Source organism: Bombus huntii, chromosome 14 (genome assembly GCF_024542735.1).
Source record: "Bombus huntii isolate Logan2020A chromosome 14, iyBomHunt1.1, whole genome shotgun sequence".
In the NCBI taxonomy this organism is placed as follows: domain Eukaryota; kingdom Metazoa; phylum Arthropoda; class Insecta; order Hymenoptera; family Apidae; genus Bombus; species Bombus huntii.
Genome location: NC_066251.1, coordinates 8,744,495 through 8,768,729, shown reverse-complemented (window position 1 = coordinate 8,768,729; position 24,235 = coordinate 8,744,495). Strand labels below are relative to the sequence as shown.

Genomic DNA, 24,235 nt, shown 5'->3' with positions numbered 1-24,235 from the left:
GGGCATAACGCAGTTAATTAAATTATATTATAAATTTTGAAGCATTCAAAAATTAACTATCAATATTCGTCTTTCGTAAAAATTAAATTTTACTGAATACTTTACCTTTGAACGGTTATGGCAGCTCTTTCCAAGATCAGTGCTCTGTTGTATTCCAAAGTTCTTTCCAAGGACTCCCTCAGGAATACCCTGGTGAGTCCAAGTTGATATTGGGATTGTGCATCTTTTGGTGCAGCTTTGTCCAAAATGATGCGACAAAGCTCCTTATTTGGTGCACCTCTAGGCAGGTGCGTGGAAACGAGGTATCTGTATCGGTCCACGAAGTGTCCAAAAAGAAGTCGAACGGGGTAACCAGTTTTCCGAATACGAATCGTCTCGAGCATTCCAGTGTAACGCAATTGTTCGAGCACGCAGGGCATGTCGAATTTCATTGGTGCCTTCTCTGTATTAGGTTTGATGCATCTAACGAACCATGGATTACATCTGAAACAAACGATCAAACAATTAGAAGAACAACAAAGAGAAAAGTACAACTCCACCCGGACTTAATTTCCATAATCATACATTTATCTAGAAATTCGAGGAAGTGAAATCTCGTTAAGTTTAATATCTGCTTAACGCCACGAGATTAACTATGGAAATTTTTTCGTGAAAGTCTTGACAATGTAAATCACTTGCATGATATTTCTAATGCTTCATTGCTTATCCGAGAAGTAGAGCATTGAGCAGAGTCGTAACTTCGTTGATGTACAGTGAAATTTTATATATTCTTACTGAGACATGGAATCCAAAAGTTGCTGTAGACTATCGTGAAATCGAGCTGATACGGTTGGTGTCCTTGGTTTCATGGTGACGAATCTACCATTTGGTTTATTCATGGTTTTATTGGCTTCGTGAGCTGTCCTTACATGTTGGAACATCTTGCTAACCATCTGAAAAGGAATCAGTCGTTGATTAAAACTTTAACGAATTTCATAACGAGCAGTCGTTTCCCTGGAATAGAGAAAAACTTACGGATATTTTGCTGCTTATTAGTAATTCTACAACGTCCGGTCTCAGCGTGTCTCTATTTTTATCCAAGAAACCTTCGACGTTGTACCAAACTTGGCCAGCGTAGTGTTTAATTGCGAACTCTGCGGAACTCATTCTTGGTCTCGAGTACAGTTCGCTCAAAGCATGATTGTAATGGCATTTTTCTAGGAACGAATGATCAGTCGCTTTAGGAAAATTGCTCTCGTCATCAAGGAGATGAAGAATCCCGACTGGTTTCTTCGCTATAAGATGTATGACCGGCAGATTGTCCTGTATAGGTATACAACAAAAGATTCCTTGGTTATGAAAAACAATAAAAAGTTGAGTGATTAATCACTGCCTCGTATCGATTTCAAGCGATCCAAGAGTCGTATTTTTCCCGATAGAAATCCATCAGCTTATTTGTCTAAAGATAATCGAACCAATTAATCGACACGTCGAGGCAACTTTCACTCACAGTATAATTAATCGTCGTCCAATCGATTTTTTCCTTGGCGTATTCTTGCTGCTCCAACTTGAATATATGCTTGTTAAAATAGAACTGGAGGTTCTCGTTGGCGTAATTGATGCACAGTTGCTCGAGGCTGTTCTCTGTGAAATTCTCGAACCCGAATATATCGAGTATCGAGATCGCGGCGGTCTGTTTCGTTCCTTTGTAGACGATGTGATTAACACGAGCGACCAACCAGGAAAACAGCGAACTGTACAAAGCCTTGGCGAAGGCATCTCTGGCGTCTAGAGCCTGGTCGATATTCAGCGCCGTGAAAACTCTCTCGTTTCTCGCTTCCTACAAAGGAACTCGATTATCTTGGAGTTAAATAGAAATCCAGAGCAAGTATTTTCTTTTTTTCTTATTTTATTTTATTTTCTTACTTACCGTCGTTTTGGTCGTGAGTGCTCTGATGATCCCGTCGGAATTGACTTGAAGAAGATGAGCAGCCCAACGAATTTCGGCGTCAGAGCCAACTTCCACGCCTTCTTGGCCGTGTCTCATCTGCTTTCGGTGAAAGTACACGTTTCCAAGGTGTAACACGCTGGCGAGGATTTTGAAAATCGTGTCTTGTTCTTCGGACGTGAATCCCAAAACTTGCATGGCGGATAAAAGAGCTTTGAAGTCTTGAGTGTCGCTTTTCCCATCGATCTCGCAATTTCCGCCCTGGTAAATCGACGTTGTCGTTAGATTTATGTGTTTCAAAAAAATGTTAGTTTCGTCTAAATTGTGATTTTCGATGCTTTAATCACCTGGTTTAAATAGAAGTATTTATCAGGTGTCAGCAATCCGTATTTATCCCTGAGCTGTTGATCGAGACCAGCTAGGAGCTCGTAGAATACGTGATAGTTCCTTTCTTCTGGCGCTTGCGTGACTATTCTACTTTTTTCTAGGAGATACTGAGTTATTCTTCCCCCTACTATCACTCCGCTGAAAATAATTGGTGAATTAATTGAATTAAATCTTCAGCGGATAATTTCTCTTTATACGTACGATTGTGCGATAAATATCTCTCATTTTCTAACACAGCCGCTTGGATTTTGTTAATATCTTAATTAGGTTGATATTTATGAACTTTTAAATATACGGGGTGTTCGAAAATTATTTATTGCCAATATTTTGCTTTTTTATTTTATTTAAATTATACGCCTTTGAAGTTCAATTTGTATATTAAATTTCCAACTACTTACTCTCTAAAATAAACTTCTAAATATTTTCCAAATCTGCTGCTGTTATCGTTCCTGGGAGTTTTTGCATTTCCGAAGCTCTCCAACAGGGGCGTCGCCTCGAGAATTTGCTCGGTAACGAGATTGTTTGGCGCGCGATTAACAGCGGCTAGATATTGCATTACGAGTTTCGTGGATTCCGTTTTTCCTGAACCGGATTCGCCGGAAATAACGACCACTTGATTCGCGCTAGCATTATTTGCAGCAGTTACTTGACTGTACGCCGACGAACCCACGGCAAACAGATGACTGCAATTACATCGATGTGAAATTGTTTCTATTAATACAGAATATCGTACAGTAGGAGAAAAATGAAAAAAAAGATATCGTATAAATAAGACAAGAAAGATTATTCCGTAAAATTGAAATTCTGTTGGAGATTGAATTCATTAGAGTGTGAAAAGCCATTACTTTCTTATTACTCGAGTTATAAGTGGAACGTTTGTAACTCACGGAGGCAATGTGCCAAGTATTCGTCCTTCGTAAAGTTTTACTTGGTCCAGGCCATAAATATCGAACATTTTATAAGGATTCACCGCCACTAAGATGCTCCCCGTGTATGTCTGTCGTTCAGGAAAAATATTCATTGAATTTATAATAACGCTTGGTGTTAATGAGAGGAAGGAATGAAAAGAAACATACGTATATTAATTCCTTGTCGTAACGAATCTTGAGATTCCATAATAGAGAAGCTTCGTTTAAGTCGCTGTAATTACAATGGTGCTTCAGAGTAACGCAATTAATTTTACCCGACACAGAGAATTCATATAACAGTGAATGTAATAAAACTTACGTTAATTGAATCATGTCTTCGATTCCATTCTGTCCAAGATCCTGCCTCGGTTTTACTCCACTTAAATTAGTGAGGGTGAAGATTTGAGGCTGAAACATAACAAGACCAATTAACGAATTGTTATTCGCATAATCATAAACGTTCAGTTTTCTTAAATAAAACAGTATACAGCTTATAACGACTTCAACCTCGATCACCAGCAATTTCTAATTTTTTGGCTCTACTTAGTCTTTTCGATGTTAAAGAACTTTGATACGAGAAGAATTTTCTCCTTCGCGTTGTTTCAAACGATCTCGAATATTTTCTCGCACCGCATTACATTTTCGTCGATCACACGGAGGCAGAGATACGTCAAGGTTCCCGGCGTCTTCTTTGTCTTCGGCCTCAAGATTGCTTCGTTGGCCCTCGTTCTTCTCCCCGTGCCTTGTCTTCTCGAAAACCTGCTACTGTCATTGCTTTCGCCATCCCTCGGATAGAACCGTAAAAACTCGCAAGAAAACATGGACGAGGCCGTGAAGAAGTTACTCGAGCCATCGTGAGATTCTTCGAGAAAATCTTCTCTCAGATTCTGACCATCCGCGACTGACTTTAAGTTCTTCAACAACGACTTCGTCATTTTGTAATGTCCCTCAACGAAGCCTTGTCGCGGAGTGCACATGCACACATCGTCGTCCTTACGGCTGGAAACACTTTCCTTCGAGCGTAACCTTGACTTTTGAACAGGAACATCATAGCTCGGCGACTCCGTAGCAAATTTCTGACACTGGCATGTAGAATGTTTGACCAGTTCCCCTCTTGAATCGGAACAGAGCTTGTCTGTGCAGTTGCTCTCTGGATTCACTGCGTCTGTATCTCCTATGTCTGAAGCAGCAGCCACGTACGAAGACGATGATTCCGATTCTTCATAAATTATAGAAACATTAGGATTGTAATCTGCTACTTCGGCCATTAGTAAATTGACGAGAAAACTAGTCGTAAAATAATTCGCAGAAGAACGTTTGTTGACGTATGTTACTTGACGATTGTTTTTCACTATTCGTAGACGTTCGAAAGAGAAGTTCCCCAAAGTTGGTTATTTTGATCCATCGGTGCTAGAAGTTTCTCGACAGTATGTTTCTTCGAGCAACTTTTTGCCTGATTTTCTCGACGGTTGCGACCCGATCTCCGGAGAGAATGCACGATAAAAAAGGAAGATTCGCGCGTATTCACATAAGACGCGAAAGCCACTCACATGAGACTTAACCGGATACCGGGTTGCCTGAGTTTGCAGTTGCAATTCCATTGGCGTCGCCGCGTTACGATTACGAGGGAACGCGATTCAGCGGAAGGATACGGAACGTTCTGCTGGCTTGATACGTCGTAGTAAACAGAAACTAATTCCGTTACCAGGTTTTAATGAACTCTCGAATTCTTCATGGTGCTATGAAGATGAATTGAAAGCGTCCTTTCGCATGCTAGTTTAAGAGAACTTCGCTGCAGCAATAGCAAAGATGTCAAATAGATATTTCGTCATTCATTCCAAGATCGACTTTAACCACCGAGATCGTGTTTTTCCTCTTGACATTTTGTGACCTTAATTACAGATGTACCCTAGAATTAATTTTCAAATGGATATCGGGTACTAAAGTTTCATACTAATTGTTTCTTTACGAAAAGATAGTAAACCGCGTCAAGTAATTAACAGAAGAAGGAAGCGTATCACATGTTACAGCTTATTTTTTATTAACATATCACAACATTGTGCAATGAATCATTGTTATTACCAGACGCGAACTGGTAATATTTGCGCAATTAACAGAATACAAATGTGACACTATTACGTAATGTCTATGTAATAAAATTATAAATGTCTCATTTCTACGCCTCTGTGCATCGTTATCTATAATGGGACACCGTTGAACTGGACTCCGCTACCGATGCACGACAATGCATCGAGAAATCGAATACAAGGCACACGAGTGCATAGAAAAATAATCGATACTAAATCCAGCTGCTCGTCTACGACCTACGTTTGTCGTTTGTTGTGAATAAAATTGCAGAAGATCCTGATTGTCCTATCCTTCTTTTTACAGTCAAGAAATTCGGTACGTTGTGATTTGACGTATCAATTTATCGAAACTTGTAACGTCGAAGTGAAATAATATCTAAGAAGAACAATGGATGAGATTTTCGCTGAAGAAGAAACTTGGCAATTTCTTTGCCGGTAGCAGACAGGGTGTGCAATTAACTCTGTGCGTTGAATACGTCAGACTTAAACGCTTCCCAGAGACGATGCACGATTTACGATTGTTATCACTGACAGCGCACTGTGTAGTTCTATTTTACATTTCAGGGAAAAACACGTTAACGACGAACAAACTTTTCATATGTTGAGCACGATCATAAACGAAAAGTGGACTAAAGTGAAACTGATTATTATCGACACAAAGAAATTAGCGAATCTAACGTTCACAGTATGTGCAAGAGACTACCATCGAGTTACCTCATCGAAACTATCAAATCATTCTTTTAACGATGCTAGTGAAAGAAGAAACGCGAATTCACGAAAGTGAAAGACTGAGACGCGAAAAACTCGGAGACAAGATTGTTGGCAATACGGTGTCCTTGGAGCTTGAAAGTGCAAGAAGGTGTTGCAAGCAGCCGGCATGCTGTCCCTTTTCGTATGCACTTTCACGCAGTGATCGATACATCGTTCTGTCAGCCGGCAGACTTAATTTTCCGAGATACTGTAGGCCACTTTCACGGAAGTATTTCGCGGTATTTCACCAAGTATGCACGGCATTCGCCGCTTGATTCGACTTTCTAGCCGAGACCCGACGTATTTGACTACTGCATCGGGTGTCCACCATGGAAACTCTCGTTTCTCCTCGAACGCGTTTCATTTCTCTTCCTGCGACACGTTTACGAATGTGGTTCAACGTTGTCTACAACTGTGTCTATTGTTTGTAACATTCTTGAGAGTTGTTGATCAACTTAATTGGAATTTATGAACGAGTTTGTGGAATATATTCTTCTATGACTAAGCGATGAAATATTGTACCTGTTACGTTTCGTTATTTAACAACGTTGTTCACATTTTCGTTAGTTATATTAATGATGATAGACTTATTTACTCTTCATCGAGCACTATATTTTCTTTGTTTGTTATAGAGGTAGATCCAATATTCAAATTGTGTTTATTAGAAATGAAAAAGAGTTGTAGCTTTGTGGTATACAATGAAAAAGTTCGTCCTTTATCTGAAATTGATTAACTATGAATTTATCCAAGCACGTTAAATAATATTCTTTGACTCATTTACATCGCCTGAAAGTCGTGCCAGCTCATAACCGCAATCCATTCGATTCCATAAATTCAACTATTTTCAACCACCCACGCTGGAACCCGGGTCAGCGCAGTTCGCAGTCACCGTTTGCCATTGTTACTGCGCCAAATTACACTAGCAAAAAGTCAATGGAACATAGTAAGAATGTCGACCGACCGCCCGAAGCAAGACTCGCTTTAAGGAAATGCAGAATAACCGGTTGTTCCTTGGCCTCGAAGTGGCCAACTAGTATTGTTGACTAGCGTATACTCTCTAACACACGTCTATGGGGTTTCTCTGGCCCTTGGTGATAATAACGTGGAGCGTAGTTTCATTGTTAACCCGTCTACGGGACAAACGGTAAATATCTGATATTTCTATTCAGTCATGAAAGAAAGGAGCGAAGTCAATCACCGAAGTTGAACGTCGACGCAAGGAACGCGTCTCTGCTTCATGCATCATAATCGAGGTTGTGTCACAGATCTTGCATAACTTATCCGGTCGATCGTTTGAATCGCGAATAATTTACGCTTCGAGCTTGTCCTGCTCCCAGTCGTCATCGCGCTCGAAGAACGGCTCATTCAGGTAGTAACGTACTTTTTACAAGAGTAAATTGAGTAAATTGATTTCGTACCTTGCCGGCGATTACTGCCTGCACGGAGAGGACGTTGGCAGCCCTGTGGTATTCTAAAACCTCTCCTGGCAACACGTGGCCGACACCAGGGTCAAACCACACCAACTCACCCTGAAAAAAAGATAATTTTGTATGAGACCGGTTGAGATAGAAAATGTATGATCTCGAAACACTGTTTGTTAATAAAAGTCGCGTGAAAAAACGTAGGAGAAACTGAACGTTAGAAAATGTATTCCAAGAACAACGTTGTAATTTTGTAATTCACTTTTTTGCTATGACTGCGTTTCATAACATTTCTCAGTAAAATTTTAGCCATCCAGGTATAAGTAGGAACCAAATAATCCTGAATATTTAAAGAATTTCTTCGAGGAAGGAAATAGAAACATTAACAATTCCTTCACAAATACCATGAAGAAATTCCATCGATACAATCACGTAGATATTATTCAGTGTAATAAAATGCCAAGAATCGTGCTTAGAATCTCAGGAATTCTCCGTACCGCAATCTCGGAGGAGGGATCAAAAGAAACACGTAATTATTGTCACAGATATTTTTGTCAAAACATTTCTAAGCGATGCTAACCGTTCCCACGTTCCACGTTGGACACATCGAAACACTTTCAACCTTCGTTGTGTTCGACGAAGATTGAACTTTCCTTTTGCCGGTGCAAAATCCAAAAATCGAGGATGTAGTGACCGGTGAGTTGGATCGACCGCTGTTTGCGTCGCTGTAAGTCCTAACATGACTGCTCGCGGACTTTTTCACGTAGTTTGATCTCTCTTTGCTCTGTTTCGACGAGATACCCGTTTCCTTGGGCAATTTTTTGTGACAGTCGATCTCTGGCGGGCTTTCGGTCGAACACTTTCTCGAACTTTTCACATAACTTGGAAGAGTAGTCGCCAACCTGGTCGCTGCACCGATCTCTCGTTGCGTTGAGCGAAAGTTTTCGGTCGGTCTGCCTTGAGACTTGGATCTGTTCTTGGTCGCGTCCTTAGACTTCGTCCAATTGCCCTCTGCTCGAGAATCGCGTCTATCGACTCCACTTTCTCCACTTACACCCGCGTTTGTTTCTTTCGATCGATCGACGTGGATCTCATCCGATTCTCTCTTTCCACGCACGTCGAAGTTCTTGTTCTGATACGACTGACTTTCTGACTGAAATTCTGCTTGAATTTCGACAGAGTCTTCGGTCTTCGAGCTGCTACGCTCTCCGTAGGTGTCCTTCGTATTCTCGATGATCCTCTTGCGCGACATGGTCCTATGACCGATGTCTACTTCACCCTCGATCCTACCATCAACACCATCTTTCGAATCAGTCTTGTTATCGTTATTCTGAAGGCTCTTCGACGTTTTTCGAGACACTTTGGCATAAATCGCATTTCGCTGGGAATTCGTTTTCATGTCAACGAGAGGCAGCGTCGCTGAATAATATGGCGTGTCAGGAACTGGATCGCGAAGATGTCTCGTAGTCGTTCGAAACTCCACGTCCACGGCTCTTTCTCTCACGTGTATGCTGCCAGGTTTGGGATACCTGGACAAGGTGCTCAAAGACGCGATTGAACCCCTTAGAGTGCCAGTGTTGGATGGCAAAGAGGTTTTTCTTCTTCGTATTCTCCCGTAGACCGGCGGCTCCTTTCTCACCGCATCCTTGGCCAGCCTAGGGCTGGCCCAATCTTCTCCGATTCTAACAGATCTCGACGTGTGAATTATCTTGGGCAAGGTCGATGGTCTCGGCACAAGGCCGCGGGTAATGTCCTGCAGCTTGCTAGTGACTGCCAGGAAATCACAGACTGACCTGGACTCTCTCTCGTCCTCTTTGCCCCACCCAGGGTTTCTCGGCCTCGGGACATTCTTTAGGAAACTGGAGGAGGATTTCGCTGTGGCACCTTTCACCTCTGAACTTTCTACCTTCTCCTCACCGTGACTTCTACTTCGAGAAATGCCTACCGGTACATCCACGCTCGCTCTTCTACGTAATATATCCTGTCTGGAGATCTTTTTGAATCCCTGCGTCGCTTGAGCCGTCTTGGTTGCGTCCTTGTGTGATCTTTTAGCGATCGAAGGTAGCGTTCTTGGTCTTTCTTCTTGATCCTTATCGAGATCCACGGTACGTTTCCAACGATGACGCAAGACTTCGGAAATTTTTGAAGGATTTTCGTGTTCCTTGCTGTACCTTCGCAAAATCTCTTTTCGAGAGACCGCGACGTCTCGTGGAATGGTGTGACACGCCTCTTGTCCGGGCGATTTGCCAAGTTTGAGGGCGGATTCCGGCGTGGCACCTAGGTCCAGATTCTTTGGACGACCGGAAGTCGGATGCCTCTTAACGCGTTCCGTCGATCCGCTGGAATTTGGAGCGGAATTTGTATCTGGGTCTGGGCCGGTGGAATTATGCAATGCGCGTCGAACGGATAACGGTTCCACGTCGGCGTAGAAAGCTTCCGAGCGCGTGTTTCGTGACGAAAACCGATTCTTCGAGGTCGACGATCGCGTAGACCTGCGCTCGGCTTTCTTGTTGCACGCTATCGCGGGCTCCATGTTGCGCGTATACCGGTCAGCGTTCGATTTTAATCGACATTATCGACTTTCTTCGATGCTGACCGCGCAAAATCCCAATGAAGGCGAATCGGAAGCGAGTCCAATCGTTCAGGGATCATTCAACCGGCAATCTTCGTCGACATCTTCGAATTTTCTTCGCTCCAACGATCCGCGCGATGAACTCCAAGTACTAACGAGTTACGCGGAGGCTTGTTAGAAGTCATTTGATAGCATGGAAAGCTCTCGTGAGTCATCCAGTTTGCCACTTTCTATCCCGAGGAGTGGTAACTGCTCGTAAAACACTGGAAATGGACGATCGACCCGTTTCGACTCGCGGTTAGAAACATTCCAGAGACAATATGCTCTGTTGAAGACATTTTTAAGGACTACGCTAATGGGAACGCCAATTAAATCACAAACAGGCCACGAAGCACGTAATTCGCCAACAGGGGTTTCAACGTGTGCTAGTTTCATTTAACGCCGATTAACAGCCGGCTACTGGGAATTCGCCTGAATAAACCTGACCTTCTTATCAGATTCGATCGTACGAGTTTTGTTAACAGTTTCTCGTCTGACCGGAAACTAAGCACCAGCTCCTAATATCGTGTAGTATGTATGTAGTTGTAAATCGTCCATGTTTTTATCGTGTGAATATTTTTCTATTGCAAATCAAATAGCAAGTTAGTTGCTCGAGGTAAAGATTAATATAAAAAGTCACAAGTTCGGTTCGCTTCGTTCATTTTATTTGAGGTTATATTATATGTATTTTCTTCGCGTCCTGTCTCTCTTTACCGCAAGTAAATGCAAACTGCTACAGGGTTCAAGGTTGGCAAACAGTTAAGATCCCTGTAGTTCTTTCTATTTGCAGAAAGCTTGTGCAAGCATGACCTGGCTCGTAAAGTCGTCCCTGTAGAATACCATCTAGTCAAAAGCAGACGTCAGTGACCTTGCTTCCATTCTGTGTCAGTATCATCACGATGATTCGAGTATCTTCTCGAGACAGACTTCCTTAGGAATTACCATAAATCCTTGTTATTTATTTTTGTTGTCAGAAATCATGTGCTATTTTTCCAATAGACGAGACGAGCTATCCGTAAATGATGCTTGAGACAAGCATTGTAAGAGACTATTTATCATTGAATGCACCGTTTGAGCGACAAAGTGATTATTGAAAGACACGAGTAGTCTGAAGTTGGAGTCGTTGGAGAATCTACACACGTACGGTCAAGATTTGAGACAATCACCGGGCACAATACCGTCACGCATTTTCAATTCAGTGTAAAGAAGTCAGCAGGCCACTGAGACGATTACTATTGGGCACATTGGGTCATCAGTCTTGAAAAATCTGTGCTGTTGCTTACATAGAATGCGTTAACGGTCTTCCAATGGGACGTTTTGGGAATACGTGCACGTAGATGTTGTCAGCCTCAGAAATCTTTTATACACTTGTCACTCGAGATTTAAATAGCTATGAATCTATTTAGTTCCTCGATCGTTCTTCTTAAATCGTTCTTCTTTGTCCTTTTTATTACATACGACATCGTAATTAAATACTTTCCAACACGTGTCTTTCAAATCACGTTTTAAACACGTCTGACATAGATACTTCAATTCTACACCCTCATCGGAAACAAAAGAACAAAAGAATGGAGCTATGCACTCTGCTATTGACAGTTCGTGGAATTTTCTATTTGCAAGCGCAACTCCTCCGCGACAGTCGTCTCCACGCGTCCCTCCTCTTCTCGATCCCGCTGTCCTTCGACTCGTTTCACAAGCTAGTTTCACGTACAAACACGTTCCACCATATTCGTCGATAAACATCGCAAACTATACCCTTCTCGCTGTCACACATCCACCGTGAACGGAACCCGAAAACCTTTTGAAAAACTTTTACTCTAGGTCGGGGATTTCCTCGATCCGCGCTACTATTTCTCGATGGAAAACCTATCATCGAAACGGGGCCAAACGGAAACTTTACAAAACCACTGCCTTGAAACACAAATTACATGTTGACGAACGATAAAATAAAGTGGTAGCGACGGCCTAAATTTTATTCACCCTTCGGTACGCCAGAGGGAGGTAAGGGAAAACTTGTTGGTTTAAACGAAAAGGTATCGAGTTCCACGATCCGGACGCGAGGATGTTCGATGCAACACTGGAAGTTATACGCCTCTTCTCCGCAACAATTGCTGTGTATGCACAGTGGCGTATACTTGTTTTTAATTAAGCCACCGGATAATTGGCCAATCGTGGCTACGTGTCTCCGCGAAACCGTTCCTCCGGTTTTCCTTTCGACGAACGGTCTAAGACGATCTAACAGGCAGCTACGCGGATAAGCTGAAATATTGCGAAACCATGACGGTTCGAGCGAACATTTTTCGTCCACTTTCCATGGAAACAGAGGCGAAAGAAGAGGTGCTGGCGCCAGTGGATCGAAGTGCTTTGGGGTGGAACCAAGCGTGCCTCTCTTCTTATATAAATTACGCGCTAAATACGCCTACGCCTACGTGGAGCTAGGCTACTTGGATATAGGCTTTGCCCGCCGCGAACGGGAAGCGATTCTCTAACTAGCCACCGTGGCGAGTTGCAGAAGCGGCTTCGCCTGTCGATGGTAAAAACCGATTGTGTTCGCAGAACCGTTCAAACCGCGTTCATACGAGTTTATCGTAGAGAAAACCGATCGAGATCGCTCTGAAGTTGTTTCACCGCGATTCTTTTCTTTCTTTTTTTTCTTTTTTCTTTTTTTTTTAAATATTCGTCTAGCAAAGTGTCTACTCGAAAGATTTTTGTGGTTGTTTATTTCTTGTATTTGATGTGTTGGCTCCGTTGCTGACTTGTTGTTCTGTTAGTCACGTGTGCCTCATTCAGTTAGAATATTTCGGTGTTGGAAGAAACAGTGTTAGTAATTACGATGAGTAAGTGAAACTACCTATGTGAAGTTTTTTTTTTTATTGTATAATTTAGATTTTAAAAGGTTTCGAGTTGAATATGTGATGCGAGTCGTGAATAATTTGCAATGGAAAAGAATTTTTTTAAATTGTTCTTCTCTTCCTTGATAGCAAAAGTGAGGTAAAGTTAGGTACGCTGTTGGAGAGAAGAAGCTCGTTGGAAAGTTTCACCGATCGCCATGGATGAAGTTAATGGAGAAGCGAGGCTGTTACAAATATTCGAAATAATTTTCTCCGGGCAGATTCACCCGCGTTCTCACTTTTATTCGAGTCAGTATTACACGGGTCCAATCATGAGTAATGAGCCCAAGAATAATTGAGGAAGGCATCGTCGTCGACTAGCGTAACCAATATCATAGGAAATTGAAGTAACGTAACAGAGAGGAGAGACTCATCGGTTCAGCCTCGATAATTAATACGCCACATTTCCTTTTCTGATTATTGAATATTATACTGTGGACTTGGTTTTATCTTTTCTCTTTTCTAGATGGTACATCGATCAGAAAATTCCTAGTCTCTAATGATCGATATATTCTGTCGTATATTTCGTGGGACTTGAATATGAATATTTACCACGAACTTTCTTAAAATAATGGAAGCATGTATTCGATGCAAAGTCGATAAAAGATATTCGACCTTAGTTCGAAAGTTCGGTCTTATTCAGCTTAGAGGTAACCTAATTCCAATTACTTAATTCTAGTCTTTACACAATGTTTTTAATAGTTTAATATAACATATAATAATATTTTATAGTAATAATATATAAATATTAGGAAGGAATTCGTTGCTGACAAAATTTTAGACAGTTTTCGAAGAGAGACTTGTCATATTTTTAGTAAATGAAGAAAGTTATTGGAAGCACCGATACGTAGATTATTTCATAAAATGTCCATTCCATTGACATACATTACCTTCACGTTTTTCTTATATTTGGTTACAAACTTTCCGATTAATTCAATACTTTCTAATAAATTCCTTCTTTCGAAACGAACGCTTGTGTTACTCTTCAACAATCAATTCAAAGAATAAAAACGAAAACTGCTTTTATCGTGTTACAGCGGAGCATTGTGCTCGATTATATCTCTCACGAGCGATTGGAGCATGCAGAATTCTTCATTAAACAATCGAGCTCCATTTGTTCTCCGGCTGAAAGATATAAGTTACACAAGCTGTATAGTTTCACGTGAGAACCATTTCTCTACTATACGATCCGCGAAATGTTGCATGTTGGTAATTTCGTGGAACGTTTCGTTTTTCATATTTTCGTATTGTCCGTAGAGCAGCGAAGCGAGAAGCAAATTATATCGTAGTAAAACGTATCCGAATAGGAGCTGCGAATAGAGCGCGACTAGGTCGCCGGACGAGGCAACGCGAAGCGCAAAGGCATTCGAAAGTGGCTGGCTTGCACGGCGACGCAATTGCGTGTGCACAGATCATTGACTCCAACCACGCAACAATCCTCGCTACGATCCTGACCACGTAAACATTGTGCAACCACGCAACAAACAGTATACACCGCTTCTTTCTAATGAAAAAATCTTCGTGCATTTTTTAATCGCGTTTTATTCGGTAATTGTATTTTAAATAGGTTTGACCACACAGATTAGCGGTTCTAAGCACGCAAAGATGATTATGTAAATATCTTGCAACATAAAAACGGAACACGAGACGGTGGTTTAAAAGAAAAGTATCTCGTTGTTTTGTGACTCAGGAAATGTGTTTTAAGACTATCGGATTAAGAGATGATTCTGTAATCGTTTTGCATTGAGTTTGTGATTCAAAGAACTACAGAAAAAATGGTATGCTGAAATTAGACAGGCAAGGTGTAGTATATAAAATGTGACTCACCTTTTGCCACTCGGCGTACATCTTGAAATAATGTTAAAGAACTGTCCAAAAAGAATAAGCTACCCTCATTTTGCAACGTTGCAGGTGAGGTTGTTGGTCTCTTCCTGCTGTAAACAAAAAAAAACGAGTTCTGTTATTATTGTAGCTCGATCAAGAAGATAAGAATTATAAAGAAACTAAAGAAGATACATAATTAATGTTTGCAGCTGATTGAACGAAACCGATACAATCGTTGTTTCATAGAAAGTAATTGCAGTACTTCATTTTAAATTATACTTAACCAAATAGATAAAATGTAATCAACTGTAAAATATTTGTAACAAAACGATCTCTTGCAACTGCTACAAAAGAATTAAAGACTTTACTGTTTTAATTGCGAAGAAACAGGATCGACTAAAGCGTAATTGCTCGTGGTACATCATTCTTCGCTCGAGTCCTTTTAAAACTACAATCATCCGGTGTTTTGTAATGTATATTCCATTTTTGTACAAATTCTATTTATCCTCTGTTCACTCAACTGTGTAAATTGCTAAAGTTCTAAAAGTCGTCCAAGTCGAATAGACATGAATACAAATGGACGAATACTATTAACACTAATTTTATGTGCATGAATGGTTGGAAATCCAAATTTACGAAGCAAAGGAAACTAAACAAAGCTTCAAAAGCTTGGATTATCTAAATTTTATTGGAAAGAAGAAAGCGCTCTTCGCGCAACGACATTTTTCTGCCGATCAGTTATATCAGAATACGAGAATCACAGAATTGACGCACAAGACGAATCGTAAACGATTCCGATCGACGTCATAAGCTCTGCAAACGCGTGATCGGAAAGAGTAATACGTTTTTACGAACCGGAAGCACCTTGCAACGGTTGATTATTATTCGAGTTCCGGTGTCAATGGCAGTCAACGCTCGAAGCAGCGGTTTAAGAAGAAAAATTCGATCGGAGTTCGAACTCTTCCATCTTCCGCTTCAACATATCGAAGAGCGATTAGGTACACGGCTCGTGTCTTTAGATTTTAGGATGTGGAGGGAATATAAAATGATCGCACGTTTGACATCGTATTTACTACGGAAAAGAATCAACGAATTCTACCATGGTCGCTGGTCAGCTCACGTCGACCTTGAATTATGTTCAACCAATTGGAATGCGGATTTTTTGAGTCTGTGAAATCTGTTGGCACACCGAAAAAAGCGGTTGGCAGATTCATCGCGCGTTTATTATTTTGGAAGCAGCGTTGGACAATATCTAACTTTCAATTACTACGATAAAATGGAAGGAAATCTAGTTTTTAATAATATATTACGTATTCATATACATAAAATAACACATTAATTGCATTTGAATCAAAAATTAATAATTGGTGACGATCGGTATTTTCAATTAGCGGATGATTGATGGCCAGATAATATTTCTAATCACCGGTTGATGACTAACGTTATCGATCGATTAAATGAATCGAGATGCTTTACAATTAATTTCTTTCATATCGTAGTCCATTAATCAATCGACCAATCGATCAAATTAAAAATTTCATCACGCTGCTGAAGAATTTGACATTTTGAAATTTTTCTAAATTTTGCGACATTGATGCAGCTCTTCAGAAAATATCGTTCGCGTGGTAAGTCATTGATATCCATCGCGTGGCGTTTCAGAAACACCGGAAATGTCGCAAAGTGTTTTGTATTTGCGTGAAGAAACGGTAGCTCGATTCAGAAAATTGAGATATCACGTTACGTTTGTATGAATCATAATTTCTGCTGGAAGAAGGAAAAAGGTTCCCGTTTTCCCCTATGCATTTGGAAAGCGATCACCGCTGAAATCGATTGAGTCGCGTTCCTGGAATACCGGAACTGTCGCAAGAAAATGATCTCCACCGTGAATGACGAAGAAACGACAATCGGTTCTGCCTTTTTTCCTCTCAGTCTGTGTCGATCATAAACGAGAACGATAGCGGCTGAAATACTCTATGCTGTTTATTGTTAAGGAGAAAGTGGAAGAAAAGTTTAATCCACGATGCGTAAAATTTCCGTACGCTGATAGAATATTTCAGCATCGCAAATTGAAACGTCCGAGTTGCCTCACAGATTTAGTACATCCGTGAATGGAATGAATGAATTTTGGAAACGTTACGAATTGGTAAACTACCGAAATCTCTTTTCACATCAACGCAAGAATACAAAAAGTTGTTGAATATTTTAGAAAACTAGATATCAAATTTTAAATTACCAAGTGACAAGTCTGAACGCGGGAAATTCAATGTTTCATAAGTGCAAATTCAATGTTTTCAATGTTGTATTGAATACGAAGTACAGTAGTACTTCAAACCGAGATATTTCACCGCCTCGTACCATTGACATTTTATTCTCGAAGGATCGTGTCTACCATTCGTTTATCATTTAGTTTGCTATATAACTCAGAAAACGATTGTGAATACAATGGCAGCCGATAAAGTCTTCGCGGTGTATTTTAATACCAAAGATATACTGAAGTTGTTGTCCTTCTTATCGATACCGTAGCATGACGAAGATAACACGAAAATTATTGGAGAAAAGATTTCAGAAACCACAGGCACATACCAGTGTTTCGAGAAATACACCTAAATTACGAACAGCTTTTGGAAATAATTTATCGCATCAATTAAATCAATTGGTATAAAATGCACTGTCTACAAAAATACAGGATTCTGTTTGTCACCCGATAGAAATCTGTTTTGCCAACTACTATTCATTTAGAATCTTCCATTCCACGCTTCTCGTCTTGATCCAACGTGTGCCACCCACGATCGCACGAAAATGTCTTTCGTTGCAGCACTGATTATGTTCATCAATAACTAACTTTCTATTGCGACACAGACTGGCAGCTGGTTTACGTTACCGATAAAACGGATTGTTACCACCTACTACCTCTCGTCGTTCATCCAACGATCGGTCATAAACATTTCAATGTCAGTGTAAAAAGATATTTGCACGTAACAATCTTCGCCATTTTCTTCGTCCCAGTCAATGGGACGCGTTTAAGGATAGAAGAAAGGACAATGGACAATCGATGGTGTCGAAAGGCCAAATTGCCGCCGCTATTGTTCCATCGTTTCGTCTTGGCTACGCCTCCTTCTATTCCATTCTCGGTTGTATACCATACGCGACGAATCTTCGTAGACACGAATCTCGAAGAGAACCGAGTGACCGCCAGGCTGACTAACGAAATTAGCATAAGATTGCAAAATACATTCCAGCGTGAGTACCGCAGAAGGACACCAGGAGGTAGTACTTTTACTCGACGATTTGTTCGCATGATCGATGCTCGCGACCGTGTGCACACGCATCTGTAGTATCTGCACCTCTGGCTAGCTGCTAGAGTTAACGACACGTTATGAATCACCCGTATCAGAGTCGTCGATTCGACTGTTTTCTATGTTTGCGGAGCGAATATACGAGCCTCTCTGAATTATTAATGAGACGAGTCGTGTAAAGAGATTGTTTGGACAGGTGCGAAGAGGAGAAAAGGTTTTGTTCCTTTCTTTTCGTAAAAATTGTCCAAGGTTTAAGCGGGAAGTGAGATGTGCGATATTTGTCAAAGTTGTTACCGATCGTCGAACTCTAACAGGATCGAAATGTGCATTTTGTTGACAGGGGAGAAAATTTTAAGATATAGTTTTGGTTAGACTGAGGAAAATTTGGTTTACAAATATCCGTAATATAGTGCAAACACATATCAGCTAATTTAAATTTTTTATAAGTGTCTGAGAAATTATGATTGTATGAAACAATGTGACATATATCGATATGGAGTATTATCTCTGATAAAACTGATGGAGTTGGGAAATTTCTAAGAGTGAATCGTGTGATATATTGCGGCGAAATGAGTTTCTAAATTTAGTACTAGCAGTTTAGTAGGTGTATCTAGTTCCTGTATACTCGGTAGTAACCGTTATGTGCGGTAGATAGCAGGGACGATATTGCAAATGTAACAGGTATTATATCAAATTTAAATTTTATGATCCAGCTTAATATTTTCTATAATATCGAGTCGATACAATCGACATTTTTAGGAAGATTACTATACCTTTTTCTAATCTAGTGATTTTTCAATCTGCAACTTGCAAAATCTTTATCGACTAATATTAGATACTAAATTTATCATTTCACTGTTTACAGTAGACATCCCATTAGAAATCATTATGAGTTATGGAAAATTCTTTTTTGAGAATGATGACCACGCGATATTAGAATCAGAAGGTCTTTACGTACAACGGTAGACCCGTCCCAGAAAATGATACGAAATTACAGCGACAAATCGTCATTGCAGCTACGATACGGTGAAATAAGTTTTCAGGGCACCGAATAAATTGCCTTCCATTTCGTTGAAATGGATAATTTGCTCCTGTCAAATCGTTCAGCAAGACAAATTGTGCGTCACAAAACGCGAACGTTGCGGAACAAAAGCAAAAAAAAAAAAATGTTTTGTCGTTCGTTACAATATTGTTCCATGGTAGCGTCTCGTTATTCATTGTTTCGTGCACTGTACTTTTCTTCTCCTCAGTTGAAAAATTTATATGATTCTGAGAAAACGTAGACAAGTAGGATAGGTATCTTTCTTCCGAAACAATGAGTCGATCTTTAAAAAATCGTCGTGAAAAAATATAAAATCCTTTATCATTTTCCTTTCGCTGATTTCTTGTGCAGTGCTAACGACATTCCTACGCAACTCTCGTGTTTCGTAGCTCATAGCATTATTCTTGATACAGTTATTAACGACCAATTACATACAGCCTGATCGTGATGAAGGTAGATCGGCGGTGTATTGTCTTTTGTTTGCTTTTGACGTACGCTTCGATAGCTTGAGAAATATTCGAACCTTAAATTACTCATTGATTTCTTCGCCGATATAATGTCTTGCGTTGTGCGGGAATTGTTGAAAATTTCACATGGTAATCCCGGTTCATGTGTCAAACGTATTTAATCGCGTCTGGTCACATACTGTATATTCAAATTTCATACTAATGAATATTCATTGTCGAAACTAGCGCGCTGACATTATCGTGTTTAGACGAAAAATAAAAGATCGGAACACACCTTTGATTTCAGCTTTGGCAATAAAGGTGAGACCGATCTTATTTATCTTGTCAAGCCGTGAAAGATTTCTTGCAAAGGTGGAGGTTGAGGCACGTTGTTGAATCAAGCATTCAAGAGTATCGAACGGCAGATTTTTTTCTGAGGTGGAGGCACGAAGCCGAATCTAACATCGAAAAGAATCGAGGTCAGACAGAGAAAGCAGCAGCTCGACTACGGTGATACAAGGATCTTATGTAATTCATAATCGCGCCTCTCCTTTATCGAAATAAAAGACACGCAAGAGATTACTTATCTCCGTCGGTATCGTTGTAAATTACAAGTAGAATTTGAAGCAATTTTGTTGGAACAGAAGAAGAGGAATATTTAAGCATTCCTTGCATGAAATAAAACGTGACATTTGCATTCAGAAGTTCGAAGGATTTAGTTATCAGAATGTTAAATATATCATAAATATCGTCAATTCGTGTTGATTGATGAAATTCGTTAACGAAAGACCGTCTATCATATTCCACAGAAAAACTGTTTTCGAATTTTTATTTTTATTTTCATCGGATTACACCTTCGATTAGATCAATGTTCCATTGAATAAATCAAAACACCGTTGAATTGGATTCCTAGGAATTAAGCCAAAGGCTGAATTAGTTGAATAGTAGTTTAATATTGGCTGAAATGTTCGAACGGTTTAGTTAGGTACTCGGTATTACTTCCAATTAATTCGAGCAAGATTTTCCAATGCCGCGGGATTATTTCGCAAATATCGTCGACGGTTGTGCAAATATTTGCAGTTATCCGTAATTGGGAGAAGTTGGTATGCCCGTTCGTTGAAAGTTCGATTGCGAGTGATATGAAACGAGTTAAAATTCACGGTGAAAGTACTTCCTAAAGTCTTACTTTCTTATCGATGCACTGATTGGAAGTTTTAAGAGCGACAAGCGTAACAAGCGTAATTAACATCCACTCGGAATTTCCTAATTCACTATCGCTATTGGATTGAAACAATATGTTCTACGAATAACACTTCTTCGAGTGTTTGATTTATTCACAATTATCTGTTATCTATGCATCTGTTATCGCTGCTGCGTTGATTTCTTCATTTATATAAATAGCGTGATCATATTCCTGAGCGCTGAGAATAAATAAAATTCGTCAGAGACAGGCAAGTCTAGTTATACTGGATCGATCGAATAACAGCAGGTTCAGAAGAAAAGATCGTAAAAGCAAACTGTGTATATTTTATCGGATTCTCTTAACATTCTGAATAAATAGGGAGGGAGAACTTTTCGCTGCATCGAATAGCAGTTCATTAATTAACTACTACTCCGTTTGCTAACATCTTTTCAACGCGTTCGAACTTCTGCGTGACATGAATGAATGTTAATAACGGGACACTATCTTTCTCCAGCAACAGCGGGAGGTCACACGATTCACTGTCCTTGAATACTTTCGCCTAATCTGGCATCTACCTCAAACTATATCCTGATCATGTTACGAAAAAGTTAATCGAAAATATACCAAATCCTATTGGTTGATTTACGAGACAGAACTTGAATATTCCTGCTCGACTGTGTTCAAGTTTTCGGAAAATAAAATGTTGCTCCAGATGTTTTCAGCAAAAATATTCAATTTAATTCAATGGGAAGTCTAAACTATATTCGAAAACATTGAAATGTTTAAATCCTGTAACTGAAAAAATTTCTCGCCCCAAAAAACATTAGAATTCATTATCCAGCTTCAATTCCATTATCCAGCTAGCATCATTATAAATAACTGTGATCACAGCGTGAGCATTAGCTATGACTCAGAAGACAGTCGGATAAACAATATAACGAGGATTGCTTCTTCGATAATCACCAGCTATCGCCATGGTAATTTACTTGTACGCTTCCTATACCTGAATTCCATAAAATCTACGTATTCTGTCTACTATCGGGCATCTTTATTCATCGACGCCCGATTCCAACGAACCGTTCGTTCCCTTTCCCCCAGCAACCATTTTACAACAACCTCCACTCGTAAAACGAATAATCTATCGTAGCATGGTGTGCGTGGTGTATGCGAGATCGTGAGAATTCCGTTGTCTCCGGACGAGGAACTGGTCTGCCTCGATCGGCAACGTGACACAGGGAGCGTGCTCGAAACTCCATGTTTATGGCAGCGAAAGGATACGGGCCTGGAAGGCACGTCCAATGGCATTCGGACTGGTTCACAGCATCCGGACGACCGAGGAATACCTGGCGTAGCTCGAGTGTCACGGGTGCACCGCGCCATTTTAAAATCGATCAGCCAGTACACTGGTCTCCATACGAATATACATCCGCAAATATAGAAACGGGGAAGACGTAAATGAGAGAAAGAACGCGTAGAAAAGTCCCACGCGGTAAAGAACGCGTTGCGGACAAGGGCGCATGTCTCGACCGCGCATCGATGTCTCCAAGCGGCATACCCGTGTAAACGATGTTTCTACTCACTTTGCTAGCTTCCTCGGTGGTCCAGGTCTCCCTGATCCGACTTATCGACGCAATCCCTTCGATACAGAACGATGTCACGAGAATCGTTTAAAGCACAGGGAGACAGAGTAGTTGGTTCACCGATGATGACGTGCATGCGATCACGAAGCAGAGCCACGAGGATTCCTCGGAGGATGGTACGGGAGCGGTTAACAAAGGAGAGGAAGGTGGAAAGGAGAAGTGATACAGAGAGGAAAACGAAGGCGCGACCGGTGCGGGTACCGAAGAGGATCGATGGAATCCTCGAATCAATCAGGATCACACGTTTATTTTCACGAGTATGTCACTTGAACTTGCCGCTGAAAGCGGTGGACGTCGTCCTTCCAGGACACCTCGAACGTCTCGTTTCTCTTAGTAATTCGAGCGTTCCCGGACGACCGGACACCGACTGCGTTCTCAACGCGATTCCGGATCGTGGTATGCGGTCGCTCGACCTCGCCTAAGAAGACTTTTAGTTCGCGTCGCCAACGATCGGCGCCACCGTACACTCCTCCTGTACCGTTACACACATTACAGGTGGCTCGTGGCACTGTCGACGCGTGGATTCGTCGGTCCCCTCTCGTTCTCCATAGGTGGCTATGTTTTACCTGTTCCTCGGGTGTCGTTGGGTTCACCGACGAGACGATCGTTACAGGTGTGTGCAGGTGCATACTTGGGACTACCTGCGTTTCCCAAATATATACGCCAGTTCTCTCGCAAAAGGAACACCCCAAAGAGGTCGTCTAATCGGCGGCCATTGTCCCCGTATGGGACTCCTGAGGCCGTGCTCGGTTTCCAGGCTGCTTTTCACTTTTGCTCGAACCGGGTCTCTCACGAGCACGTGTTAACGAAACGGTGTGGGGTCGAGCTCGAGAATCGGGGAAATGGGTAATGCTAATACGACGCGTCGATGAAATTTTCTGTTCCCCCTTTTTTTTCCTTTTTGATCTCTGCAGAAAAGTAGCTGCAGGATTGTTTGTATAGGATAATGACGAAATAACTGTATTTGTTTGCGCAGAACTTGGCAATTTATCAATTTCACTGTTGACGTTAGAACTTGAAATTTGACGAATGGTTCGTACTTTTGATCCGTGTAAATATAGATAAGCAAATTGATAGTTAACGGGCAATGGAATTTCATAATTGATTTCACGGATTCTTGTGTTTTTAGTAGATGTATAACCTACATACTTTGTTTTCTAAAGAGGTCAATAATATACGTTATTATTAGGTTATTCTATGTTAATACGGGTATACCCTTCGTGCGTCTATTTGTAGATCAGAAATGCGAACACCTGCAACACCTTAGCATTGATATGTGACTAATGTACCTTGGACTTCCACTCACGTCCTTCCAATTCCATCCGTATGATTTCTTGAACGAAACATTTTATATGCTCGTAGATTTATTTTCCATTAATAAAAAAATCTGATACAAATTCTGTAATAAAATATTTTGTCATTATAAATTATATCCTAGTTTATCGTTGGAAATCGTACTATTTCATACACAGTTAGCTGATAAGTTTGTTTTGGAATTTTCCTTGAATCCGTTGTTGATATTGGAAAATTATTTTGGACTGTTTTGTTCACGATTAAGTATACAGTAACCTGTAAAAAGCTATTATAACTACAGAGGATATAAGTTAGCCGTATTGGTTGCTAACAAAGACGGACGTTTGGTCGTTTAGTTCTCATAACGTTTGTTGGTAAGGTAGAAGTCTAAAATCCCATACTATTGGAAAACTGTTGAATTCTTCATAAAAATTATTGAATTAAAAGTTATTGCACAGCATTAAATATTTAAGTCTGAAGTATTTGCTTTAATAGTAGTTTAAGTAAAAGAAGATAAACTATAAACTAC

General features: G+C 40.6%; 3 protein-coding genes across 7 annotated transcripts in view; 1 reads left to right on the top strand and 2 right to left on the bottom strand.

The window, feature by feature from the left end:
- The window catches only part of LOC126873297 (unconventional myosin-XV), a 64,047-nt gene extending 40,324 nt beyond the window's left edge, over positions 1–23,723 (bottom strand). For both annotated transcript variants that reach the window (XM_050634015.1, XM_050634016.1), the window contains exons 1-13: positions 22,354–23,723; positions 14,810–14,916; positions 7,478–7,588; positions 3,542–3,630; positions 3,391–3,454; positions 3,202–3,311; positions 2,713–2,997; positions 2,275–2,452; positions 1,910–2,188; positions 1,490–1,819; positions 1,015–1,302; positions 775–932; positions 106–483 (exon numbers count right to left, since the gene is read on the bottom strand). In XM_050634015.1, coding sequence (XP_050489972.1) covers positions 106–483; positions 775–932; positions 1,015–1,302; positions 1,490–1,819; positions 1,910–2,188; positions 2,275–2,452; positions 2,713–2,997; positions 3,202–3,311; positions 3,391–3,454; positions 3,542–3,630; positions 7,478–7,588; positions 14,810–14,830 — 2,291 coding nt within the window. In that variant the 5' untranslated portion in view covers positions 14,831–14,916; positions 22,354–23,723. The remainder of the gene's footprint in view (positions 1–105; positions 484–774; positions 933–1,014; positions 1,303–1,489; positions 1,820–1,909; positions 2,189–2,274; positions 2,453–2,712; positions 2,998–3,201; positions 3,312–3,390; positions 3,455–3,541; positions 3,631–7,477; positions 7,589–14,809; positions 14,917–22,353) is intronic.
- The window catches only part of LOC126873304 (protein zerknuellt 1-like), a 171,640-nt gene that overhangs the window by 33,355 nt on the left and 114,050 nt on the right, over positions 1–24,235 (top strand). The window lies entirely within an intron of this gene.
- LOC126873301 (uncharacterized) lies at positions 7,611–13,626 on the bottom strand. The gene has a single exon (XM_050634027.1). The coding sequence runs from the start codon at positions 10,011–10,013 to the stop codon at positions 8,046–8,048; it is 1,968 nt and encodes a 655-aa protein (XP_050489984.1). The 5' UTR covers positions 10,014–13,626; the 3' UTR covers positions 7,611–8,045.